At 37.3% G+C, this 27,169-nt stretch overlaps 1 protein-coding gene across 1 annotated transcript in view; it reads right to left on the bottom strand.

The window, feature by feature from the left end:
* The window catches only part of lgr5.L (leucine-rich repeat containing G protein-coupled receptor 5 L homeolog), a 110,940-nt gene that overhangs the window by 62,421 nt on the left and 21,350 nt on the right, over positions 1 to 27,169 (bottom strand). The window contains 1 exon segment of the mRNA NM_001199223.1: positions 3,583 to 3,654. Coding sequence (NP_001186152.1) covers positions 3,583 to 3,654 — 72 coding nt within the window.

The following is a 27,169-nucleotide window of genomic DNA, read 5'->3' as shown; positions in this document are numbered from 1 at the left end:
AATTATGGAAAGCTAAAAAAAATCATTGGAGCCTGCTATCAAGCAAATTGTATCATACTCAGTACTCATGTATATAACTTAATCCTGATTCTAAATTTCCCCATAGGCTTCAATGGAGTTTTCACAAGATAAACCATGACATAAGGATTTAAAATCTGCTAACATGAAGTCTACCAAGGAAAACCACAGTAAGTTTGGTACATTTTTCCTTCTTCCCTGTCCAGCTCTATGTGAGCACTGAATGGGATATAGCCACATTATATCTCCAAAATGAGGACATTGCAAGTACTAAAAAGAATACCAGGATCCAGGCACCACAAAAGATCATTTCAGCTGTTATGGTGGCCATAGACGCACTGACAATATTGTACAAAACAAATTTTCATACAATATTCGCGTGTGTATGGTGGGAGACGAGATGATCGATATTGGCAGAAGACTTGGATATTGGTCGGCTCATCGATCGGCCCAGGGGGAAAAAAATTATTGGGCCCCTAGCTTTGCTATGGCACAGAACTTTTTTTTTTCTCCCAGCTACTCAGCCACTTGCCACATCAATATTTGGAACCAGGGTGGATATTTCTGGGGGCCTCTAAGTTCTGATGCCTATGCCTGGATCACAGAACACAGCCTCATTCCAGAAGTGATACAAGAACGAAACCTCCACATGTGAATACAGAAAGTAATCCCAAGTGCAGAACTTGTGAACAAGCATAGTTTGAGAAGAACAGAAAAGAAGCCAACGTAAGGAAAAAGAAGTGCACTCTAGTCTGACCAAAAAATAGCCTGCCATTTACACTTTCTGAGCAAGTTAGACGGATGCATAACTAGCTTAATCACTTCTTATTAACTGATTGTTTGCTGCAAAGCACTATTATACATAAACATATTTTAGGGATTTACATGGACATAAAAATAATTTTAAAGTTGTATTTGCTCTTGTGCCCTAATCAGCAGTTCTGTAATGCTTTATGGCTGAGATTCAAGTTGCATTCAGACCACAGTGGCCCAAATCCTATCTGAAACCCTCTGTTTCTAGCATCATGCTTTTGACTTTTATTCTGATTTAACAGCAGTGATTGAGAGGAGAATGCTTAGGAAGCCAAAAGAAAAACAGCTCAGGACAGTCTTACAGTAAATAACACTGAAAAACTCAATATATATAGTAACAGGAGACTACTAAGTGCTAATCAATGCCTACAAATGAAACAGAAATATTTATAGTAAAAAGGGGAAATTTAGCTAAACTGTCCTCACTTTAACAATAATGAAAGCTGATTAAGCTGATACAGTTATTGCGTATCCAGTTATACATCATTAAGATGATGGTTCCAAGTTCTATTAGAAGCTTTGCTTTCTTAAGTTGTATACATTCCAGTAACAAACAGTAGTAAAAGAGCTCAGTGTACGAACCAAAAGCATTTATCTCTCTATATTTTGTGTTGTCTACAAGAAATTGTTTCAGACTGACTTATCACCTTATATGATGCAAAAGCTCATTAGTCTAATCCAAACCCATGGGCAAGGCCTTGTCATGCTCCCTTTTAACTGACCATCTGGAAGAGAATCTTTAATTTTATGGAAGTCAGATAGACTGCTAGTGGGATTCTTCTGTTTCAGTTTTGATAAAACAAACCTAATTACACAAATCAATAAATCCCTCCATGACACGAGGGCTGTTCCTACTGTAATTAATCCTTTATTTAATTTAACCGAAAGAGAAGTGCCACATAGGATCCATTTGTTAGTTCTCATATTGCAATCATATTCACCATATCAGTTGCACAAATGACTGATGGTCTGAACTATTATGGTATGTTTATACAACCTTTTGTGCCATAATCACTCACTTACTTCATAGGGAAGGAATAATTCTCAAGGATTTCATTTTAACATTGAAATGCTGGAAGGACAGTGTTTGGAGAGAAGAAAAAAACACTGTAGATAGGAGTTTAAAAAATGCTCTTTCAAAGATGTTGTACTTTTTAACCCTTTTATGGCTGCCATGCATGTAAACCATTACATGTCCAGACTCCCTTAAAAAATGTATGTGGTCAGCTCAAACATAAGTGTAATAAGTGTACCCCCCTTCGGTCTCATGTTTTTATATGGTCATGTAACTTCTCGATAACTTATAATATCCTTAACTATATATATATATATATATATATATATATATATATATATATATATATATATATATATATATATATATATATAATATTCATTTACAATGCACTGACAATGCTGACAAAGGAATGGTTGCCCATACATGCTCCTAGCAATTTGTCCAATGCCTCCTTCGACACATACAGGTTAGGTCACATGAGCCAATTAAAAGTTCTGTCTTTTGCTTCTACACTTCTTCCTGTTAGAGCTGCAGCATTTCTGGTCAGGTGATCTCTGGGGCAGCACAAAGAATATCACAAAATGGTGGTTCATGGTAAAGATGTAAAAGGTTTAATTTTTACTGATATATATATTTTTGGTAATATTCTTTAATAAGCCACTTAATATGATAGAAATCTGTTGCTTAAGTATTCTTTTTGGGAGTCAAGTTTTCCTTTAAAAAGTTGTCAGAATTCTGGAACAAATGCAGGCTAAAACAACGGTCATATGTGCCTGAAAATCGCACTTGCACGTTGTATTTTTCAGTTAACCTTATATGCTTCAGCTGGAATCGATGTTTATATTCCCTGAACCTTTCATAAAAAGCAATCAGTGCAAGTACCATCATTTTGAAATGTGGTCCCCATTTTAACTGACAGTTTTTTTTGCAGTTGAATGAAATGCCACATTTGTAAATTTGAGGTTTGTTGATTGACGAATTTTTAAGTACCCCAAACACGTAATAGTCACTTCAGTGCGTTAGATTAGGTAGAAGCGCTTTTTGAAAACTGTCACTTGGAAATGCTGTCAACAATCATCTGGAATGCACTAGCACTAGTGCTTTCAGGCAATTGCCATAAAAGTCATTGGAGGCAACACGTGTGTGAAATCATCCTGTGGAGTAGTTTTGTTCTCCCTATGTCTGCATGGGTTTCCTTTGGGTACTCCTGTTTGCTCCTATACTGGAGGAAGTTCTAGCTACTTTATAGCACTTCACCTGGTCTGAGGTGGCAAAGGCAACTCTGGCAAAAGAGGTAACTTTCTATAAAATCCGCATTTTAGTGAATTTGTGGAGTAACGTCCGTTCGCCAGAGCAAAAATGTTGCCTGGTAATTGACTGCGAATGACCGCTAGCGACGGACGGTCTCTTACGCTAGCGAATTGGTGCCTGCGTCTGTTAGTAAATCGGCGATGTCCCTGCAGGTGGCAACGCTAGCGAATTGTCACTAGTGTTAGCCACTTCGCACCTTAGTAAATCTGCCCCTAAACATCCAACCTTTGATAAATAGGCCTCTAGTATGTAAATGTGATAGAGAATGTCAGGCCAGGTTCAAATCAATGACAAAAAGTTATTTTATGGTTTTCTCCTAATTCAGTTCCAGCTTTTATCATCAAATTTAAATGTAATGTTTGCATGACTAGCAAAGAATGAGTACAAGACCAAAGCCAAGAAGATTTTAAAGATTTACTTACAGTTCTTCTAAGAAGTGCAGGTTGTGCAGTGCATTGGAAGGCAACTTGGTTATGTTGTTCATACTTAGATCACTGTTGGGCAAAAGAAAACATTACAATTAAGAATGACACTTTGCTACCATTTTTTGGAGATACAAAACTTAATATTTATACAGTTTTTTTTATATAATACAGTTCTTTGATGTATGCATGATCAGTTTAGGAGGAAAACATTAGCTTAAAAAGTTGTGTTCTTGTAAGGAACATTATACAAACATAAACAACATGGTCGGAAAACTGCCTGCTAAATGGAATCGCAGCATGTTACATTTAGGGAAAAACAATATAGTTTGCCTTGTTCTTCAATATGTTTTTTTTTTTTACATTTTTGAATTTATATTTATTACAGATCCCTTTTTTACTGAGTCTGATTTATTTCCCATTTTTTGGTTTATATAGTACATGGAAGCAGCGTTAGGTAGGAAATTAGATACACAGCTGTAAAACAGCTTTTGGAAATCACAGCAATAACCATTAAGAGAACCGGAGAATATAATTTTACACTGACACTTCAATTATTCACTGGAGAATTAAAAACAACAATAAAAAAATAAGACCGTTTTGTAAAAAGGGAACATGTTAAAAGACATGTGTTATGCTGTGTTTAGCAGTTGGATAAGAATTATATGAAACTTTAAACCATCATCAAAGCTAGACTTTGAAGTGTCATCTATCCAATGTTTTTTTCCTTCCTTTCTTTGTAAAACTTTGCATTCGCCCACAGCAGCAATATGTCAAGAGTGGTTCAATCCAAGTGTCACAAACAATAAAAATACATGTAGCTAAGATATATAAGAATAAAAGAGCACACTCATAATTAGATCTGCCTGGGAACTAGTATAGCAGGTTATGATATGTAACTGCTGAGTAAACAATATCTTAGTAGATGATTGTCAATATTCTGGTCTACTGTATCTGTTCTTTAGAATTAATAAAAGGACACCTAACCAGAGAGTGTAACAAAACTAACTCCACAAGTTTATCAGATTTACAGAAGCTTTTTCAATATAATCGAACAAACACTATATATATATATATATACAGTAATGTAACTAAAGGGGGGCGGGCCCTGGCGCGGGACGTGCAACCGGGCCCCCGCCCCCCTCCGTACGTCATTTTCTGCCGCCGGAGTCAGTGACACGCGAGCTGCCGGGGGGCCCTGAGGGGGTGCGGGCCCTGGCCCAATCGCACCCCCTGCCCCCCGGTAGTTACGCCACTGTATATATATATATATATATATATATATATATTATATATATATATATATATATATATATATATCTATATATATCTATATATATAACGTTTCAAAAAGTACCTGCGTGCTCAAGTAATTATGTATAATACTTCAAGATGGACAGCACACTTAAATCCTTTTATTGCATTGTCCATCTTGAAGTATTGTATATATATATATATATATATATATATATATATATATATATATATATGTGTGTGTGTGTGGTATAGCATAGGTTGAGAAAAGCAAGAAAACACTGGCACAACTTGGGTTACTTCTAGCAGGGAAACCCCTTGCTCATTTATTGCGGATGCAACGTTTCGGGGTGTGTAACCCCTTTGTCAAGCATAGGTTGAGCTCATCACTGGGGTAACAAAGCACTTCTGGTACTTTAAAGGGGACCTGTCACCCAAAGAAATAATTTCAAATCCTATTTTATGATGTCAAGCAAAATAAACTTCACTTACACTTTATAAATTATTTAAATCTTTTTTCTTTTAGTTTTGGAATTCGAAATCAAATGAAGCTGGCAGGTGCCATTTTGTGGACATTGTTATTAAGGCAAGTTTTTCATCATTCCCAGACGGCGCCGGCTTAGTGTGCGCTCAATTGTGCATGCGCGAAAGTACGTGCCAGCGCAAAAGTACGCACCAGCACGCATGCGCAAAATTACGAGCATTTAAACGCAAATTACCAGCGGCAGCCAGGGAGACACAGGACCGGACATGGGGTAGGCGAAAGAGCAGGTACGTGCCTGGCGCCCCCTCAGCTTTGCGCCCTAGGCACATGCCAACTCTGCCTACCCCTAGTTCCCGGCCCTGTTCCCAAATCTTGTTTATGCACCTGATGTCCAGGTACGTGCACTGGCTAACCAATTAGATGATGAGGAGAGAAGGGGAATGTGAGGAGTCAGAAAGTCAAGAAAGGGCAGAATGGAAAGTAAAAGTAATTGCCTGCTTTGCATTATATGATGAGTTTATAACGGGTATGGATTTTTGAATAAAAAAAAGACTGGTGACAAGTTCCCTTTAAAAACCAAACAAACCACTAGCACAATCAGAACCTGAGTGCTACCTCGTTGCAGAAACGGAATGAGTGTATCTCAGTGATAAATAAGGAAGAGGGGTAGACTGGAAAACATAATTTGTTTGGGAAGAAAGAAAAGCAAAATGTGAAACACAGTTTAAAAGAAATGGGACAAGAGGAAAGCAAACAAATCTGATGGAGAAAAAAGCAGATGGGACAGACGCAGTGCAGCTTTACTGTACTCAAGTTACAGCCCCCCTTACTCTCTAAGGAGAAAGAACTGGCAGCAATTTTATTTTCACCCATAAAGCCTAGAATGGTGACAGAACAGAAGTTTGGTCCAGATATTTCTCTTGTCTAATTTCAGACCCTGTAATGAATCTTTTTCGTTCTAGGAAATCATGTGATGAGAACCACATAGAGCTGGCTGCAAAATGCTATACCCTTTATCTCTAGATATAAATGTAAGCAAAAACTATGATTTTTTTGTACAATGAATTTCTTAATATATTCATCAAAACATGGGATTTTGTGTTAAACATGCAGTTTTATCATTTATTGGTGTACTTTTTGAAATCCTCTCTAACATCATTTCTATAAATCCAAAAGAGCACTGACCTATATTCCCACTTTAACTCTGCTCTTTTTGCAGTTTTTTAAGATTGTATTTAAAATGTGAAATGAACCATAAAATAAGAGTGTAATGAGATCCTGCTCTGGAACACACTTCCTGATGGGGCTGAACAGTAGTTGCTGGCAAGGGAAACCATTTATTCTCTCCACAGAACTCAATCAATTTCTGGTTCAGACCTGGTTCCTTGAAACAACATTTTAGCTGTTTCCGTGTTTTCTGGAAGAGTTCCCACTCCGTCTGTCTTGTAACATAAGTAATAACCTCATGGCTCACACAATCCATTGCTGTTAAACAACATTTATAACAAGTGCTGCTCTAATAACATTTCTCCTTGTTGCCTTGTTATGAAGATTACAGAATCCTTTTTATAAACTGTAACATACAAATATAATAAAATGATAGTGAATTGGTAACTAGAGAAAAGAAGTATTTATTTTAGCGAGAACAAAACTATTTGTGCCGTGAATGGTTACATTTACTGGGGATGTGTCTGTAGGGAAAATGTGACTGGGTCTTCAACAACAACAAAAAAAACTGAATTTGTAACTAAACTACTGCTATGATTCCTAGATAAATAATTATAGAAGTCATTGTTGGTTGGAGTGTTTGGGTTCTCACAAACGCATGGATATGTAGAAGTCCATACTAGGATCATTTTGGTAGTTTAAAACATAGTGTAGGCTTGAGCTCAGTATACATGGATTATGAATCAACAAGGATTCATAAATGTGATGTCAATTCAATGAGTATTAATCTAGTAGGACTAACCTGGGGTAAGCCAGTTATTGACCAAAGTTGTCCTTATGTTAACACCATTTTCACACCCATCAGAATGTTAAGGGGGTAAAAACTGTTTAGCCTATACATGTTCATACCATTGTTTAATACCAGATCAGTCTTTCATATTTTCCTTGCTACACCTTTAGTCATCTTAATAGCCTACTCAAGTATGTTTGCTCATTGTGAAACCCCTGCAAACAATCTGATTTATGTCCTTTCTTTCTAACACATAGGGGCCCATTCACTAAGTTCGAGTGAAGGAATAGAAGAAAAAAAACTTAGAATTTTGAAGTGTTTTTTTGGCTACTTCGTCCATCTAATGGGCTACTTTGAACTTCGACTACGACTTCGAATCGAACGATTCGAACTAAAAATCGTTCGACTATTCGACCATTCGATAGTCGAAGTACTGTCTCTTTAAGAAAAAACTTCGACCCCCTTGTTCGCCACCTAAAAGCCACCGAAGTCAATGTTAGCCTATGGGGAAGGTCCCCATAGGCTTTCCAAGTTTTTTCTGATCGAAAAATAATCCTTCGATCCATGGATTAAAATCCATCTAATCATTTTGATTCGAAGGATTTAATCGTTCGAGCGAACGATTATTCCTTCGATCGAACGAATTGCGCAAAATCCTTCGACTTCGATATTCGAAGGATTTTAATTCGCCAGTCGAATATCGAGGGTTAATTAACCCTCGATATTCGACCCTTAATACATCTGCCCCTAAATTCCCATTATAGAAATCTCCCTCCCACAGCATCATGTTTTCATTTGCTTTCACTCACCCATATTTGTTCTTTCCATTACTAAATCCATACTTTTTCACTTTTCAACCTCGTCCACCCCAATTTGCCCTTAACTATTCTTTTATTTTTCGCAATAACCAGTCACTTTCCTTATTATTTTGTCTACATGCCACTTCACCTTTTTCAGTTGCCCATTTATGACTCCTTAGAATCTAATCCTTGCTAATCCTATCTCCTTAGATCTCTAAACCCTACTATTATATATAGTGAATTCGCGGCGAATTTGCGCGATTCGCGTCCAGCGAATAAATTCGCGAAACGCCGGCGTCGAAAAAACGGGCGCCGGCGTCAAAAACGAGACGCTGGCGCCGTTTCGCGAATTTTTCCCCGTTTCGCGAATTTCGCGCGAAATTCGCGAATTTTTCGGCGAAGCGAAACGGCGCAAATTCGCCCATCACTAATTATATACAACAGGATGGTGTGACATTTGTATGTCATATATTAACCAGCAAAGTCATAATAATATAAATAAGTAATACTAAATAGTACATCATTTATTTTATATATATAATCCTGGAATAAAATAAAAAGAGAATATCATGTGTTGCAGGACATTAAACACGCCCATATATTAGAAAGCACATCAATTACAGTATTTCTATATAGAAGAGATATTGATATCCAATCCCACGGATGGAAAAGGATGTGCTATTGGCAATTTTTGTGTAGGCCTTTGAAACTTAAGGAGCTTTAGGCGGCAGTATGGACAATACCAAAGTGAATGCAAACACTCTATCAGGGCAATCTAATTACAAAGAGGTGGACAGCTAAAAAATATCAGTTTCACTCTTCCTTCATTAGTGAAACCTAATCTGCACCCAAAACAGAGCCATATTCAAAAGAGTGGACATTTGGTCCACGATGATATTTCTTTTACAAAAAACAATATTAGTTTTCAACTGTGAGATCTCTGCTTTTTTCCCAAACGGCAAAATTACAAATTTACAAACCCATGCAGTGAGAGCCCACGCCTTTATCTCATGTGTCATATAGATACATGGGAAACAATTCCTTTACATTTTTTTCTCATAGGAAACATAGGGCCCTGTATTGAAACACATACAATACAGTCAGATGTAAAAACAATGAAAATAAAAGAAATGCGTTAATAAAGTATTCACAACAATTTGTTTTTTCATGGCACTGAAATGGAATATGCCTACATAAAGAATGAGAATGTGCCTAATATAGAGGTATGAGATTGTACTTTGTTGGTGGGAATAGATGAGAAAGGAGTAGGACTGGGTGATACTGATTAACCACGTTAGGTAACATTACAGTCTTTTAAGGCAGGTCAGATCTCTTCTTCAGGCTGTTACATAACATAACTGAAAACTCTAGCAATGGGAAAATAATCCTGACCAATCTGATTACAATAATGTTTCATTTAGGTTATATTTTTGGAACGTGACTGAAGAAGATGAGACCAAATCTGTCTTGAAATATAGCAAGATGACCCTGTGGCACTGGACAATACAGCCATCTTTTTGGATGCCATACTTTATAATAATACGCAATTTTCCATCTTGCTCTAAAACAGAATTCAAACATTAAATAGAGGTAATGAACCTCACTCCCCATTTCTTTATTTATTATTTTTTTAAATCTTTGAAAGTTCCCAGGGTAGTACAATGAAATCATTTCTGATTAAATGTTTATAAAATGATCATCTGTTGAATACTAGCGGTATCTTTAGATCTCCAAAAACTTAAATTGCTGTTTTTTTTGTGTGAAATAGGCTCAGCAATGTTATTTTATTTTCAGAAATGATACACCTTAATCACAGCTGTAAGGAGATTAAGTACTTTAAACAGAGACCTGCAACGTTTGTGGGACAGAAATATCTCCCATCAAAGGTTTGCACATGCTGCAGGCAATATGTCTACCCTTGCTGCGTACAGAAGTTTTGTTGTCAAACTGAAAATTGCAGGACAGAAATGGCTGCACGTGTAGTCAGGTTATGTACAGTTCTCTAGGAATATCAATACACAGAGCTCTGAAGAGAGAAAGAAACATTATAATGATTAGGACAGTGTACAAACACTGCATATTAGAACATGTCATATGTTTTCTGAAACCAAAAATATTTTAAGTATTTGCCCTGGATATTGTGTTTTCCTATTTGCTGTGTATGTAGCAAAATTCAGTTGGAAAAGGTATTTCATTTAAAAAAAATCACTCCAATTCTTACAGGTCTTAAAAGCACTTTAAACAATATTAAACTGTAAAATTATTATTTACATTTTTTTTCCTTAAGCTTACACATATTCCTTTCGCAGACAACTTTTATTATGTTTTCCCATTGATTAGTATATTACTTTATCGCAAAACCCATTTTTTTCCTTTGTTCAACATTTTGTGGCAAAACAGTTTACAGTTTGTAGCAGAACAGAAGGGAGAACTAAAATACGGCTGAACCAGTGATCAGGGCTCCTGTGTACTCAGGTCATCCTGTCAGGGCCGGAACTAGGGGTAGGCAGAGTAGGTACCTGCTTAAGGGTGCAATCATGATGGGGGGGCACAGTTTTAAAGGGGATTTTTTTTTTAAACCCTAGTTTTCTTGGCCTTTAATAGTTTTTCAATTTTATAAACCGCCTATTCCAACCCCCTCTTGCCTTTGATTTGTACTGCTGGCACTCCCCATCTCCCTCTTGGCAGATACATAATTGGGGCAGTATGGTGGATTTTTGGCTCCTGTTGGCACAAGTAAATATTTGGGGGCAATATTGTGAATTTTCTGGCTGCTGCTGGCACAGGTACAAATGGGGGTGATATGAAAGCTGCTGGCACAGGTACACAAATGTTTGGGGCATTATGATGGATTTTTGTCTGGCACAAGTTTAAATTAGGGGCAATATGATTTTTTTGGCTGCCGCTGGCATAATTGCAGACTGGGGGTAACATTATGATGGATGTTTTGTCTTATGCTGGCACAGGTACATATTGGGGGTTTGGGAGCAATCTGAGGGATTGACTGCCATTGGCACAAGTACAAATGGGGGTAATATGCTGGCACAGGTACATGAGGCAACATTATGGCTGCTGGCACAAGTACAGAGGGCAATATAGATGGTAAGTTGGGAAATGGTAATGTAGGACTGAGTGGGGGGACATTGATAAAGGGCCTTGCCTAGGGTGTCAAAATACCTTGGCACGGCCCTGCATCCTGTTATTGTGAGCTCTGTTCTATGGTAGTTATGCCACTGTCTATTAAGTTATGTTAGGGCCGAACTGGGAGTAAAAAGCAGCCCAGGCAAAAAAAATCAAAACAACCCACATATAAACATGCGATGGTCTTGTACTCATCCACTCATATATTTTGGGGTAGAACTGTAAAATATGATGTGCATATAGAGAGCTACCTTTGTCACTTAAGTGTAATTCATGTAAAATATGTTAAAGATTGTGCAGCGTTGTGCGTTTATATGGTCATGGAAACCCTCAGACTTCTAATAGCCATATCATTTACAGGAGGGGGTACATTATCCCTTATAATACATTAGTGATACTCAGAGCTCCCTGTATAAATCAGCCTGCAGCCTTGCATCTTTATATGGTCACAGAACCCCTCAGTGACTTCTAATATCCTTATCATTTACTTGATGCTCAATTTTTGTTGTGACGTTTTGCCACTCTGATTTTTTTGAGAAACATTATTGATACATGAGTTGAAATCATGGAAGGGAGATTGGGCAGAGGGACCAGTGGTTGGATTTGTGGTTTTACTATACAAACTTGCCAGACTCCAAGGCACATACAATAGTATATCAGCCATTCGTTTTGCAGTTTCCTGTGGTCATGCTTAACATTACATTATACATAACTTGGTACAGGTATGGGATCTGTTATCCAGAGACACGTTATCCAGAAAGCTTGGAATTACTTGAAGGCCATCTCCCATAGACTCCATTTTAATCAAATAATTTCCTTTTCCTCTGTAATAATAAAACAGTGCTTTATATTTGATTCCTACTAAGATATAATTAATCCTTACAGTGGTGTAATTATAAAGGAAGCAACCCCTCCCCCTCTATTATAGCCAGCCTTGGCATGTCTTTCAAGCAGGTTGTAAATAAAAGAGTACTTACATTATTGGCTTTTGTTGGGGAACGCTCACCATTTTGCACAAGGCACAACTACTAACCCTAAGGTCGGCCCTGTTTGCAATGAAATACCTGCTATATACAAAGGCACTGAACGTTCCTTGGAATTAGTCTGTTGTTCTTCAGAGTTCCATCCACTTGGCAAATATAAATTGTTTTTCAGACATTGATAGCTACAGCCGATCCAAAGCAACCCCATAAAACTGTCTGACTTTGCAAAGAACTGCACAGTTTACCTTTTGTAAAAACCATTAAAATGGAGAAAAAATAACTCCCTTTGAACATGAAAGACTTGTTTGCATCAAAGAGCTAGTAGTCTAAGCAGAATCAAGATCTATTTGCAAGGTAAATATCACCTAACTAATTCATCTTTAGGAAGAAGATTTTTTTTTTTTAATTTTAATTTTTAGTTGAGCCAAGACTCCAGTAGAGGGAGCAGGCAAACAATTAAGGCCGGGAAGAAAAGAAATGATGAGTAAAGAAGTGGTCATGTTTAGTTCTCTCCTGACAATGTACAAAAACAAAGGAATAAACATTCTACAGTATTGCATGTTAACTATATAAGAATCTAATTAAATAATTAAATCAACTAGCTGTATGCTTTCAAACAGGTGGCCAATCAATAATACCTGTTAAGTGGTTGCTACTGATAGAAAACTATGAAACTTTTATTACACTACTTTCTCCGGGAGAAAAAAATGATCGTCAGGAAGCCAAAGTATTCGTATATAGTGTTTTTAAAAGCCAAATATTCAAGTATTTCTAAATTGGGCCCTGAGTATTTATATGTACAACATGCAAGAGAGCAATGAACTTGGGCCAGTACTTGTTGGGCTTTGCAACTTATGGACAAAGAAGGCACAACTGGTAAACTCCCACTAATAGAGAGGAACAACATGCATGTGAAGGGCAGGGAACATGCCCATGTCCCATTCAAGTTTCACAACTTCCCATGCAGACAAGTTGTCACTGGCAAATAAGCTGGAATTCTGGGGAAGAATGTTGTATTACAGGTAAAAAAACATGGTCAACAGTGCAGCTTTTTTTATTGCATTTTGCCTTCCTTTAATAAATGAGAACTCTGGCATTTTAGCTTTATTAGATCTTCCTCACAGAACACTAATTGGCAAGCCTACTTAGAAAACTTCTTTGTGTTTTTACTGTAAAGTTCACCAGTTTAGGAAATTCTTAAATATACTACAAACACTGTAATAGATCAAAAAATGGTCAGCCTGGATCAAGCACACATTTAGCTTCATTTCCTGATATCGTTCATCATTAGCTTGACGAGAACACAGACAGCTCTTCAGCGCTGGCAAACTCCAGAGGCAATTCAGTCTTGAAACGAACAAAAAAAAAAAAAAGCTCGAGAGTTTACACAATACGGTGTATTTTCTCATTCACAAAAAACAGGCCTCCTATCATGTAACTTTTATTAACCACCTCCCTGACTTTGATCAATCATCACTTGCAGTGTAGTGCTGTGAAACAAAAAAAAACATTTTTTGATTGCTTTACCGGGCAAGCAATATAACAAATGAGTGCGCTGGTATGCCCTGTTTGTCAGTAAGTCATTCTAATTACACTGTAAACGGAGGTCCCTGGATTCTACTTTTCAGCAAGTTTGTGAAAAGTCTGTGCTTCCCATACAACCCATTTTGCCAAAGGTAGACATTTTAACTTTTGTATTAACACATAATTATATTCTTCTTTCCAATGGTCTAAGGGAAATATTTTTTTCATTTGTGCACATCTTTGCCCTATTAAAATTAAATACAATGAGCTGAAATGATGTATGTTAATCAGCTACTCAGTTTTGCTAGAAATAATTCCAAAGTCAGAACCAGTTGCACAGCCACTAACAGATCCTACTTGTAATAGCAATTATATTTACAAATCACGTTAAAACCATTAAAACATTTGAATCAATGTACAGGTATGGGATCTGTTATCTGGAAACCTGTTATCCAGAAAGCTTTGAACTACAGAAAGGCTCTCATAGACTCTATTTTATTTAAAAAATCCACATTTTTAAAAATTATTTCCTTTTTCTCTGTGATAATAATATAGTACCTTGTACTTGATCCCAACTAAGACACCATTAATTCTTATTGGAAGCAAACCCAGCCTATTGGGTTTATTTAATGTTTCCATGATTTTCTAGAAGACTTAGGGTATGAAGATCCAAATTATATAAATATCTATTATATGGAAAACCCAAGGTCCCGAGCATTCTGGATAACAGGTCCCATACCTGTATATTGTTATTATTATATTTTTTGTGAGGCAAAAATCGTTTTTGGTGGAGGACACCTTTAAAGGAGAATTCAACTTTAAAGTAAAAAAAACCCTATCCCCCTCCCTACATAGACCCCTCCTCCCCCGCAGCCTAGCAAATGCCCCTAACTCTTTACTTACTCCCTCGGTGCAGATTCTGTCCAGTGGAGTACACGGAAGCCATCTTCCTGCTCTACGGTAATCTTCGGAATGAGAGCTGCGCTCTGCAATTTCCGTGACTCTGGCAGAATCTGCACCAAGGGCTAAGTAAATAGTTAGGGGCATTTGCCGGGGGGGGAGGGTCTATGTAGGGAAGGGGGTAGGGCTTTTTTTACTTTATGGTTGATTTCTCCTTTAAGGGAGAACTAAACCCTAAAAATGAATATGGCTAAAAATGCCATATTTTATACACTGAACTTATTGCACCAGTGTAAAATTTCAGCTTCTCAATTGCAACAATTATCCAGGACTTGTCACAGGGGGTCAGCAGCTTGGAAAGTGTCTGTGACACTCACATGCTCAGTGGGCTCTAAACAGCTGTTGAGAAGCTAAGCTTCTAAGCTAAGCTAAGTTTAAATGAAATCAAGCAGAAAATGAAGTTGACCTGTAATATAAACTGATGCTACAGAGCTGATTATTAAATTCTGATGCTAGTTGCACTGGTTTATGAGCTGCCATGTAGTAATTATCTGTATTAATTACTAATCAGCTTTATATTGTGACATTTATATTCGATGTGTATTGTATATTGTGTCGGTTCCTAAGCTCAGTAAGTGACAGCAACACGGAGCATGTGCAGTGAATCATCAGAAAAGAAGATGGGGAGCTACTGGGGGATCTTTGGAGACACAGATCTTAACTGCTAAAGGACTGTGGTTGACTTGGGCTGGTACAGAAGCACAAAACATAATGTAACACCTTTCTAGCTTACTTCTTTAGTTGAACTTTAGTTCTCCTTTAAGACAGAACCTTAAAAAATCAGCATATGTGTTTGTATGTTTTAGGACCTTAAACGGGGAGTGATGTAATGTTGCATACATCATTTTACACTAGAATATATTACATTAGACCGTTTGTTTTACAGCATTCAATTGTACTTTTTGAGCTCTCAGTACAACCTTCATAGGGCCAGTGATCTATCTTCATTATCCCTAGCCACATGTTTCAGAATCCCATGCTCTGAAGGGAGCCAGTGAAAAGAAGCTACTTCTTTATTTAAAGTTGTCTTTTTTCTATAGTGGGTGGGTGTTCCTCACAATCCCTTTCAATTGCATATTGATAGCATTGAAATGACATTTGCTCACAATCAGAGAATCCTTAACATTTTCCCTTGAAAATTGCTTTGTTCTGAGTCCAAGCTTATTCCTTCCATCTGTACTTAAGGCCACTGAAAACAGCATAATGCTTGGATTAAAGACCTCTTCTGAGGCAAAGCTTTAGCATTCACCTTGTGTATATTGCCATTTTATCAGGGGCATTGACGGGTTATTTTAACTAGAAGGCAGAGCTACAAACACAATGTTCTCAAACAAAGGCCTAGGAGATACATTTATTGTTGAATTGGTAAAACCTGAACACTCTCATCTCTCAGCTTTTCTTATTTCATTTTTATTCAAGGCATCCAGACAGAATGAAAATATTCCAGAGAAAACACCAGTTTTAAAGGACGCATGAGTATCTCCTCTTATCCGATAACATGCCAGTAAGAACACAAGATCTTTTTTAATGTATTTATATATTTATTACAGATTGCTTTGAATAAGAATTTAGGAGTTTAAGATGTTATTAATGGGACAAAGTAGAACAGGTTTAAAAATACAAAATAGATAGTTGATGGTGGAACTTATAAAATTATATACTTGCAGGACTTGATAAAGTGAAGAGTTGCAAATTTTTTTTGATGTTTTGGATCCCCCCATTTTAGTGTCTGAGATGAAATGTCTATAGGAGAAATAACTTGGTATCTTCTTCATACTGCTATCCTCTTCTACAGATTTAGGGGGTTATTTAGTAAAATTCAAATTTTTCTGGTTGTGCTTTTTGGGGCAGAAACTAAAAACTTTAGTGGAAAAAAAACTTGAATTATTCGACATTTATTATACCTCGATGCGGCAAAAAGCGAAAATCCGTCATCTCAAACTTGTCAAGGTCATGTGTAAATCAATGGCAGATGTCCCTATCCCAATTTTAAGATTTCGTGGTCTGCCCTGGGTTTAGCCCATTAATCCAAAAAATTTGGGGTTTCCAGAGAACTTGAAAAAATTGAGCGACATGGGAGACAAGTCTAAAAAAATAGTAAGATTCGCGTTTTTCGCTCGATTTTAACGTGTCTTTCCATGATCCGGTTTATTCTAGTTATTTTAATGATGAATAAGGTAAAATTGTGGATGGGAGTTTGGTCGAGCTTTCTTTATTAAAAAAATAGATAAAATCAGATTATAGTAAATAACCCCCTTGGATTTTGTTTCCCTTTTTCCAAAACATTACACAGATGGCCCTACATGTCCATACCCTGTTTGCCACAATATTGCCCTTGTTTAAGGTAAATAACTGCAATCAGCACTTGCTTTCATGAATGAAGTTCAGTAAATTATCCACACCTGTTGGAGAGGGGTAAATACACTGTTGAGTGTAGCTCACGTGACGTCTATAGATATCACAGACCTGTTATTGCTTGACCTCGTGTGGCCGAACACCACTTTAATATGTTGGGCATGCTCTAGTGCCTCTTACTGCCCTTGTGTCCCTTATTGCTCTTGAGCTCTTCCCCCAGTCATAGGAAATGGTTCTTAAATCTACACAGCTGACAGGAGTCTCAATAGATCTAGGACTAGTTACAACAATATGAGGGGTAAAAGCTCTGGAGTGCCTACAGAAAGTTACTACATCAAACTGGGAAAAGTAATCAGAGGACAGTGCAGAGTTTACAGTATGTGCAGACACCAGTGTCCACAGAGTTTTTAAAGGGACCTTGGACATTTGTGTGTTAGAGGCGACCCAACATTCCATTCTTGTGGTTAATCCTTGTATTATGGGAATAGTTACTGCTCTCACTTAATTGCTTTGTATTACTATTGCGTTACTACTTATGCTATTAGTAGTACATTTTACTGAATGTATATAGTTTTGTTTACTGTCTTATAAATTGGGTATAGTAATTACTGCTAGTTAAATGTTTTCTTAGCCTTGAATGGAGGCACCTCATTTATCTAAAGCCTACTCTTTTAGCACCCCAGTATGACCCTAAAACTAGTGCCAACAAAGAGAAATGTAGAGATAGAAAAAAATTATATGCCACAAAGAATTCTGGCATGGTCATGTTGCCTAGGCTTTCGTTTCTCTGTCATTTGTGCCAAAGGAAGACTCAAAGGCATTTAGTCCAGTGGGGATTTAACAGATGATAGACATCTCAATGTCTGTTGCTGCTGGTGAAGGTCAGTACCCATTTTTCAGTCTTGCATAGTTCTTCAGTGTGTTTCTGAATAATGCATTATAGGCTCTGTCACACTAAACAGGTTTAAGAGCAGCTACAGGAGTTCCAGATCAGTTATTTTCAATTGAAGGAATGCTAATACGTGCAGTTGATCACTTTGTATCATGCATAATGCTTCAAATCCTTCTTATGGCTCACTCTGAAGACTGTTTGAAATTGTTGCCTGACTCAGCCTTGTTAGCACAGAAATTAGGAACACTTTATCACAATAACCTCACAGGGTTCATTCCCATTACTTCTCTTTACTACATTCTGCTGTTGTGACCTACACATACGAACTTGTTTCAATTCTCATAAACATTATTTTAGGTAATTTGCAGAGTTTTATAAATATTAATGTAGCTTGATTCTATCTTTTTATGAAATCAAGTAGCATAGCAAGAGGTATAAAAACTTGCTCCTTAGTGTTAGTCAGGTGAAAGTAATAGTAGCAAAAGTTCAAAACATTTAACACATAAAATTGTAAGACTATACCACCATATCTAATAAGACCATATTTTAATACAGTTTTACTCCCTTTGCACAGCTGTTTCTTTTCATTTAAATAGGTTGATTCAACCACATTATGTCATTGACTATTAAGATCTATAATATCTGCTCAACTTACTATAAAAAGCTCACAACTTTCTACTGCAAAGTAGTCATAGCCCCATCATTTGATAACCTTTGTCCAAGGGTGCCTATGTGCCTTTTTGTGCTCATTAGGTTGAATGATGTTCACGAAAAATAAATGTTGCTCAAGAATTTGACTTTGGTCAGAGAAACAGAGAAACAGAGAAACATAATTTTCCTCAGGAAATTGATTTGTGCTCAGGATAATAGAATGGAAAGAAGCAAGTAGAAAACTGCCCAGGGAATTCCTGATGTGGAAAGTTGATCAGCAAAATATCAATGCTGCTCAGGAAGCTGAAAGTTGTTTAGGAAATTGAAATGTTACTTAGAGAACTGGAAAATGAATATTGCAAAGGAAGTGGAAGGAAGGTTTCTATAAGAAAAAAAATGGGCAGGCATTTTTGCCAGGCAAGTAAATTGCTTACAGAAATCAAATAGTGCTCAGTACTGAGTGGAGAGTTGAACGTGAAATGAGAAAGAGAATGCATGTTGCTTGGAGAAATACTATCTACATTTGCCACTGCTGGAAGACTTCAACATTTTTCGGGTCATTTATGACCACAAGTGCATTGAGCAATGTGCAAGCGAACATGTTTCTTACCAACAGTAAATTGTCTTTTCCATAATTCCAGCATCAGTGCAGATGCGAGATGACCATGCCCAAAATGCACTTGTAGCCAATGCATTAAAACATTGTCGGTGCACTCTAATGCAAAGCAGTTGTGCTGAAACACTTTTGTGATTGCATGTCATTGTTCAGGCGTTCAGTGTTAATATGCTTTAGATACAACTGCAGCTATTGATGCAGGCTGCTGTGGGAACATTGGAGCTACCACCACCTTTGAGGAGGAGGTAGCTGCAGGGTTCCTCTGGTCATGGAGACTTGGAAAATTCAATAACAAAAACAAACAAAGAATCAAAGCTTTTTTTTTTTTTTTAAATTATGGAATAAACAATGTCTATGTAAACTGATTGGCAGACATACATGATTTATATTCTGAAATTCTATTCTTAGGTTGTGTCATGGATTTCCATTTAGCATACAGTGCTATTATTTGCAATGCCAGTGTTGTGTCAACTGAACTCATTGACATTTTATATTATTCGTCCAAATGAGACGTTTATTTACTTAGAAAACAACCCATAAATAATCACACTGCTTAGGAGTTTTGAAAGGATATTTTGATAAACGTAACCTATTTTTATAACCAGGCCATCATTCATTTAAACTGTGTGCCAGGACATGGAAAGGGCTACAGCTTGGGACTACTTTGTCTCAAACGTAATGCTTTTTCCTAACAACAAAGGTCTTAGATGAGCCGAAAAACATGTACTTTGCTCCCACCATTTCTATTCCTACTCTCCCTTTCTGCACTCTTTTCAAGCAACATGAAAGCACTGGGTTGCTAATTACTTTGATCCAGCATATAGCAAAATGAGTTTATCTTCCTGATCAAAGCAAATTGCGCAGATCATGGCTGATTAGAATGCAACAGTAAAATCTCCATACTTTCTCTGTTCTGCCGCCTTTTCTCTCAAAAACAGGGCTTTTGTCAGATATGTAGGTATTTCCCACGGCCAGGCTGGGGTCTGCTTCCAACAAACTCTGCCTTTGAGACAATGGTGCTTACAGACACTAAAGTTCTTTAGTTCAGTCATTGTATAAAGAAAGAACTGCTAACCCTTTAGCCAGTATTCGATGAAACATCTAGATTTACATATTCCTCTTATTGCATTTTTTTTTTTAAATGTAAGATTTATCTCTGCAAAGTTAAATGCCCTCTTCCGCACTAAAACTGAACAAATAGGGTAATGGATATACTACAGTCACCAGCAGGATGACATCATAATTGCCTGAGTTTAGCAACAAATAAAAACCAAGGGCAAGTGGCAATTTTAATTCAATGGAAGGTGGTGTAGAGTGTGCAGCATGCGTCTGGCAAGCAGAAAGATTTTGGTTTACCTTTGTCCGCAAAAGTGTTACTCTCAAATTAATGATTTGTTTCATTGTGAAACACACATGGGACCATTATATTTTTATAAGTGAAAAATGTTTCCTGCAACATCAGCGTTTTATGTTGTAAAAAGCCCACAAAAATGATACGCCCCTCTCACTCAGGCCCAGTGTATTTGTACCTCTGCCGAAAGGATGTGGTCTAGATTAGCACAACCTTTATTTATAATCAATTACTAGAAATTAACAGCAAACTTACATTTCGTTCCATTTAATGTACCATTGCCAGCTGCCTATTTGAAAATTAAATTGTTGCCTTTTATTCACATCCCCAGGCTCCATACAAAACATCTATTGAGCTTTTTAGTTCAGCTGCTGACTTTTAACAAACCAACCAAGCGGAATAACAATGCGCCGGCAACATTTTATGGTATTTCTGTTTGTCTTTTTCTTACACTAAAGGTGTTAATTGGGAATCAAAGTCTACGACCCTGCCAAGATGTCCTTCACAAAATACACACTAGCTTCTGCAGGGTTTGAAGAATAAAACATGCTAAATCTAATAAAAAAGAGTGTGTTTGTAGCAGTGGTAACGTGTTTAACACCATTTTGATCAGCGGGTCTTTTGTAGCAAGCTCAATGCTTTTGTAGCCTTTGCTTTTAAAATCTTTAACCACTTCTGCTAAGCACTGATTTCACAATCTCAGCACATAAGTGGGGTCTGTAACTCTGGCTTAAGAAGGTGCGCAAAGGCAACGGTTAGTATTTTAGATGGACTTTTGTTAATAGATAAGAGCTTATTTATTACAGTTTTTTTTCATGTTAGGCCAGTTAGTACAGTTGCCATATGACCCCATATTGAATATAGAGTTCAGATTGAGCAAACTTTAGCTTCCGATTTTTAAAATTCTTTTCAATGGAATATGTAAATATATTTTTGTGTTTGTATTTTTTAGCTTGCTAAACAGCGAGTTTAAATTTGCTGGAGACTTTACATGGAACAACTTATAAACATATACTATTATATTTTAGATTGTAAGCTCTTCTTCTTAAATTGACCCACATCCGTGATAGTAGGATGTTGCAGAACCCCACAACAGGTACACAATTTTCACGCAGGTAAAATTGGGGCTATAACATTTATAAAGTTATATCGTTTTTATATTTGACCCCCATAAATGAAATGGAAATAGCATAAGGTGGTATGCAAGTGTCTAAAATGCAATTAGCACGTCAATCCTCAGTTGTACTTTTAGTTTCGTTTGCAGAACTTTTAGCTCTCCACCGAGTTCAGCTATGGAAGTTTTCTCTCATGTACTAATTGTGTATGCTTTATATTTCCACCTATTTTGCGGGTAAATCCACCTTCCAAAAAACTATGTTATGTGATCACTGAATAAAGATTATTTTCATCTTAATATTGGCTATATGGAAGACTAATACAGGTTTCATTTGGCAGTGACCAGTGGACTTCTGGGACCCTGATATTCCCCCTTGGCTATACAGACGGTGGTGCATATCTCAACTGGTTCACAAGGAGGAGACTTTGCTATCTGAGCATATCAATGTCATACATCTTGTCAAAGCCAAGGACTGTTCACAGTTTCATTGCTTGAAAAAATGCTAGTTATGAATCCCGCAAGCTCTTTGTGCTTGTGACTTAGAATCAATGACCTTCTCTATCTGACCCCTTAAAGGAGAAAGAACGGCTTGATGCACTCAGGGTATAACCCTCAGCCAGCAGAAAACTGTACTGGCCCGGGGTTATACCAGTGAGCACTACAAATCGACCTCTTCCGTCTTCCTCTTTCTTTGCACGACTGTGCATGTGCAGTAGAATGATCATCCGAACTTTAACTAAAAAGTCGGCTATTTCTTTCAACTGCGAATGTGTTAGCCCTGGGAAATTTGAAGAAAGAAAAAGCCGGAAGAGGATTGCTCCGTGGTGCTCACTGGTATAACCCCAGGCCGGTGCAGTTTTCTGCTGATAGGAGCCCAGGCCCAGGGTTTCAGGTAAGTCAATACAATCACTTGGGGGTGCCTAACATTTGACACCCCCAAGTGCACCAAGCCTTTCCTTCTCCTTTAACTGAAACCTAGACTTTAACTCTTATAACGACTGCATTGACTGTTTATAAAGTCAATGGCCAACCACATCATTAGTGTTCCATAAGATCTGTGCAACTGGGATTTTAGGCCAGCACACTGGCCACAGATATGGGTGGAAGGGGGGTACACATTTCTACAAAACCTTTGCTAAGCCAGAAAATCTTTTCATAATCTAATACTGGAGCTTCTATAAATACAGTACACACACAGCTCTGCTTTATATACTGTGATCATGTCATAGATTTTTTTTACAGCTACAAACTATATGAATACAGTACATTACAATATATTGTAATACAGCCTCATTGTGTACTCATTATATAAAGAGCAGGGGTGGTAGTCCCACATGCTCCTATATCTTTTGTATTCTGTTAATGCCCATTTACTTCTCAGCAGATAATGATCATTTATAGCTGTCAAACACGTTATTTTTTTAATTCAGAGGGTCAATTCATATGTAATGCCGGAACTCATCTTCCAGAAATAACTGTTGAATTGATGCTTTGATTTGGATATGTTTATTTATGCATATATAAACAATATTTGATCCCAGGGCATAGTATCATACTGCAAAAGGTAGCAGCATGAAGCCATTACCTTGAAGCCTAAAACAGAAAATATAGTAATGAGGATGGCACCACTGGGAATAAGTGAAGCTTGCTCATTTTCCCAGTGAGAGGCTGTGTTGCTAGCTGTACAAGTCCTGCCAAAATCCATTACCCTAGCCACAGTAAGACGCCCAGAAGCTCTGCTTGTTGATTTAATGTTAACAAAATGATCAGACATCTAAGGCTACCTGTGGAGTACGGGGAATGAAAAAAACAAATGAAGTCATTTGGAATAACTGTCAAAATGTAAATATTAAAAGAGCAGGGGAAAAATCAACCTGGCACGAAAGAAGGAAACAAAACAAAACCCAATCCATCTTTTAAAAAAATATAATAAATATGTTACTCTTATGGGAGCATAGCAATAGATGGCACAATTTAAAAAGCAACATATGTACATATAGTTAAATAGTTATGGTAAATGCTTTATAGATTCCTCCACCTCAATAACTAAAGTTACTTCCCCTTCAAGAAGGATGAAAAATACTAGGTATTCTGTTGCTAAAAACATTGTGGTTTGCTCCAGGTTGTTGATCTCTTCCTACATGATGTGCCTATTACCCCAAATGTTTCACAGCAAGTCTCTGAGTCACAATCGCCCACCAAGGTCTACTTGCAAGTCACAGACTCGTGTCCAATAGCCCTTAAGAAGGTTGCATTATTTTTCATCAATTATGCAAGCTTTCTTTATTTTGCAGCGAGCAACTGCATTCCCCCAAAATGAAAGCACTTATAAACATGAAGCAGTGCAATTACACTAAGATTAGGAAGCCAACCTTACAGAAATGACTAGGCTCTTAAACCATATAACATTCTACATGACAAGAAGTGCTCTTCTGGACAGCGAGTGACCATTTCAGAAAGCCACTACAATATGGAAAACAAGGGAGTGCCAGAATGCCTATATGCTGTGTAATGAACAAATAATACAAGTAATACTAGAGGGCTAATTTACAAAAGGGTATGAACAAGTGCTGACACACTAGGGGCTACAGCATAACAAGGGAACCCGTAGGTTTCTCTCGAAAAGGGACACCAATATTACTTCGGAAACATTTGCTAGATCACTTTTATGATACCTTTGAGAAAACCCAGAGACTAGCTGCTTCTAAGAATAGTTCTTTTTATAGCTCTGTTCATCACACATAAAATTATGTTAGAGCCATATCCCTTCTGCCTCCTTATTAGAGAATTACGAGTAGGAGGACATTTTCTGAGAATTAGAGAAGACTAAGCATCTTAAACAATACTAAAACTGCAAACCAGTTAATATTTTTGACTGAAATACAAAGTAAAAATAAATGGCATAGGGGCTATAATACACAAATGTAGCATTATTACATGTTCATAGTTAAAGTAGAGAAAGTCCATAAAGGGAAAGGTCATAATTTGGGAACATCGTTTCCACAAGTCATTATGCCAAATTAAGCCAAAATGCCAAAATTACCCTAATCAGATTCACTCATGTCCCCCTTAGCCACGAAAAGTCAGGGTATCATAAAGCCTATGTCTTCACGTTTAGCATAGCATTATTTGTACTGAATGACAATATGATTTAAATTATTCAAATGAGTGAGGATCAGAAGGGTTGTGCAAAGGATTCAGGCTCCCTGGACTAAACGCTGCTGAACTCTGCCTGAAGGTAGTAAAGGTAAACGTCGGCAGTCGTCTCTTCCAGTAGGACAGTGCAGAATGCTAAAATTTTGTAAGTTCATTTTTTATTAGAACGTTTAAACAAAGAGGGCATTTTTTTTTTTTAAACAACTGACAAAATATTTATTTTGGCAATAAAGACATACGAGAAACATGTTCCCAAAAGGGTCTACTTTCCCTTTTATCCATGAGGTTTTACCAACTTGCACTATTGATCCAGAAGAAAGCAAAATACGTCTCTCCTGAATCAGTGTAGTCCTTAATATTTTGCTTAAACCAAAATTGAAAAAACATATATTTTTCTATTAGTCATTCTGAGGTGACTCTGGCACCAAACTACAGAGGATTTCACAAAAAAATCCATTTTATGCCACTAGTTCAGAACGACTTGCTTGTGTTCTAAAGGCATAAGGTATTTTCTTAATACAATTCTGTGACTGAATACGTCTCCAGAGAGTTGTCTGTATTGACCTCTAACATATTTGCAGAGCATTACCATATCATTTTTCAAGCAACTCTTCTCCAGAGAAAACAAACTCAGCACAGATCAAACTGAATGAAACCCCTGCTGCTGCAGTACATGCTCCCCCTAGGTGCAAAATTCATAAATTGTTTCCCTGCTTTGGGACAAAGGAACTTATTTGTCAATTGTTTGAACCAGGCCTTAAGCTGGCCATAGACGCACAGATCCTATCGTACGAATCAAGGATTCGTATGATTTTCGGATCGTGTGTGGTGAGTGCCGACATCTTTCGTCCGGCAGAGATCGGTCGTTTGGTCGATCGGACAGGTTTGATTTTGACCCGACTGATCCCGTCGGAGCCCATTGCACATCGTAATCGGATCGTTCGGCCATACGGCCGAATCTTCAGATTACCCCCGATATAGCCATGCTCGTTAATGGCATATTGGGGAAAGATCCGCTCGTTTGCCGATGTCGCCAAACGAGCGGATCTTTGCGTCTATGGCCACCTTTAGGCTATTTTTGGGCCATTATGTTACAGAAATTGACTAAAAAAAATCAATGAATGTAACAATGACAATTAATTATCAGTCATCCTCTGACAACCAGAACACAATGTTGAAATGAAGCAGAAAACCTCAGTACTTTAGTCTGCAATTCACCCTTTATTGAGGCCTTATTACAACATGTTTCACTAGCTGTGTGTACTATCACACTGTGGATGGTGTGTGTTTTGAACCTGCAGAAGAAAAACAGGGTGTCTTGGGTTCCACTCTACTACTAGATAATGGTCCCCTAATGGTCTGTACATGGCTTGGCTACTTTCAGGTCATATCAGATTCTCTCGCAAGTGATGTAATGTCGTTTTTGTATTTTTATGTAGTTGAAGACAAGAAGACAACTAACAAGGTAGTCTTGTGCAAGACCGAATCTGCTAAATAATCATAGATTATCCTTTACAGATTTTCAGATATTTTCCATGTAAAATCAAACTGAGAAAAAACGGTAGGTTTAGCGTCTCTTTAAAGCTACAGATAAAGAAGTTAAGATCCTAAGCAGCACTTACTGGAAAATCAATATCTCTGTTTGCAAACATTATTTGGACTTGCATGAGAATGTGGATTTTATCACATGAAAAGGTGTGAGTTTTCATTGCTCAGACAATTATTGTGTACATATCAGCGTTTTAATTCTGCTTAAAATATGATATTGTGTTTCTTTAAGTAAAGTTCCCACCGTCCACAGTCAGTCATTCGATTCTCTTGTATTAAGGGTGACGAAATAATACATTTTTTATAGATTATACCATAGTGGATTTACCCCTGCCCACAAGTATAAAAGTGCAAATCTTTTCCATTACAGTCTGTGTTTATAGTATGCTCATTGTCAGCTGTATTCATGTCAGGGCCTGTACTGGATTAGATAGCTATCTGATCCTAATTTCCTTAGACAGACTACTCATACTACAGCATAGCAGTGTAAACTGTGTAGGGTCCAAGCTTATTTCAGAATGACAAATAGGCCAGGAACTGACACATTACACAGCAGAGGGTGAAATCATTAGCTGGATTTTATACAGAGTTTTTTGTAAATATTCAAATTGTACTAGCCTTCCGATTCAGTGCAGCCACTATTTATTGGAGGAGAATTGCAAAAAGTATCTCCCACATAGACATCTGATATTAATAGTCTGAGCAAAGGTTTAGCAATTCCTCAAATGTACGACGTTTTAATTAATATGTCTTATTCTTAATGAAAACAAAATCCATTTAACCACAGCTAATACTGGG

The sequence above is a fragment of the Xenopus laevis genome, chromosome 3L (assembly GCF_017654675.1).
Source record: "Xenopus laevis strain J_2021 chromosome 3L, Xenopus_laevis_v10.1, whole genome shotgun sequence".
NCBI classification, from domain to species: domain Eukaryota; kingdom Metazoa; phylum Chordata; class Amphibia; order Anura; family Pipidae; genus Xenopus; species Xenopus laevis.
The sequence above is the reverse complement of the archived record's forward strand: the minus strand, read 5'-3'. Positions and strand labels throughout refer to the sequence as shown.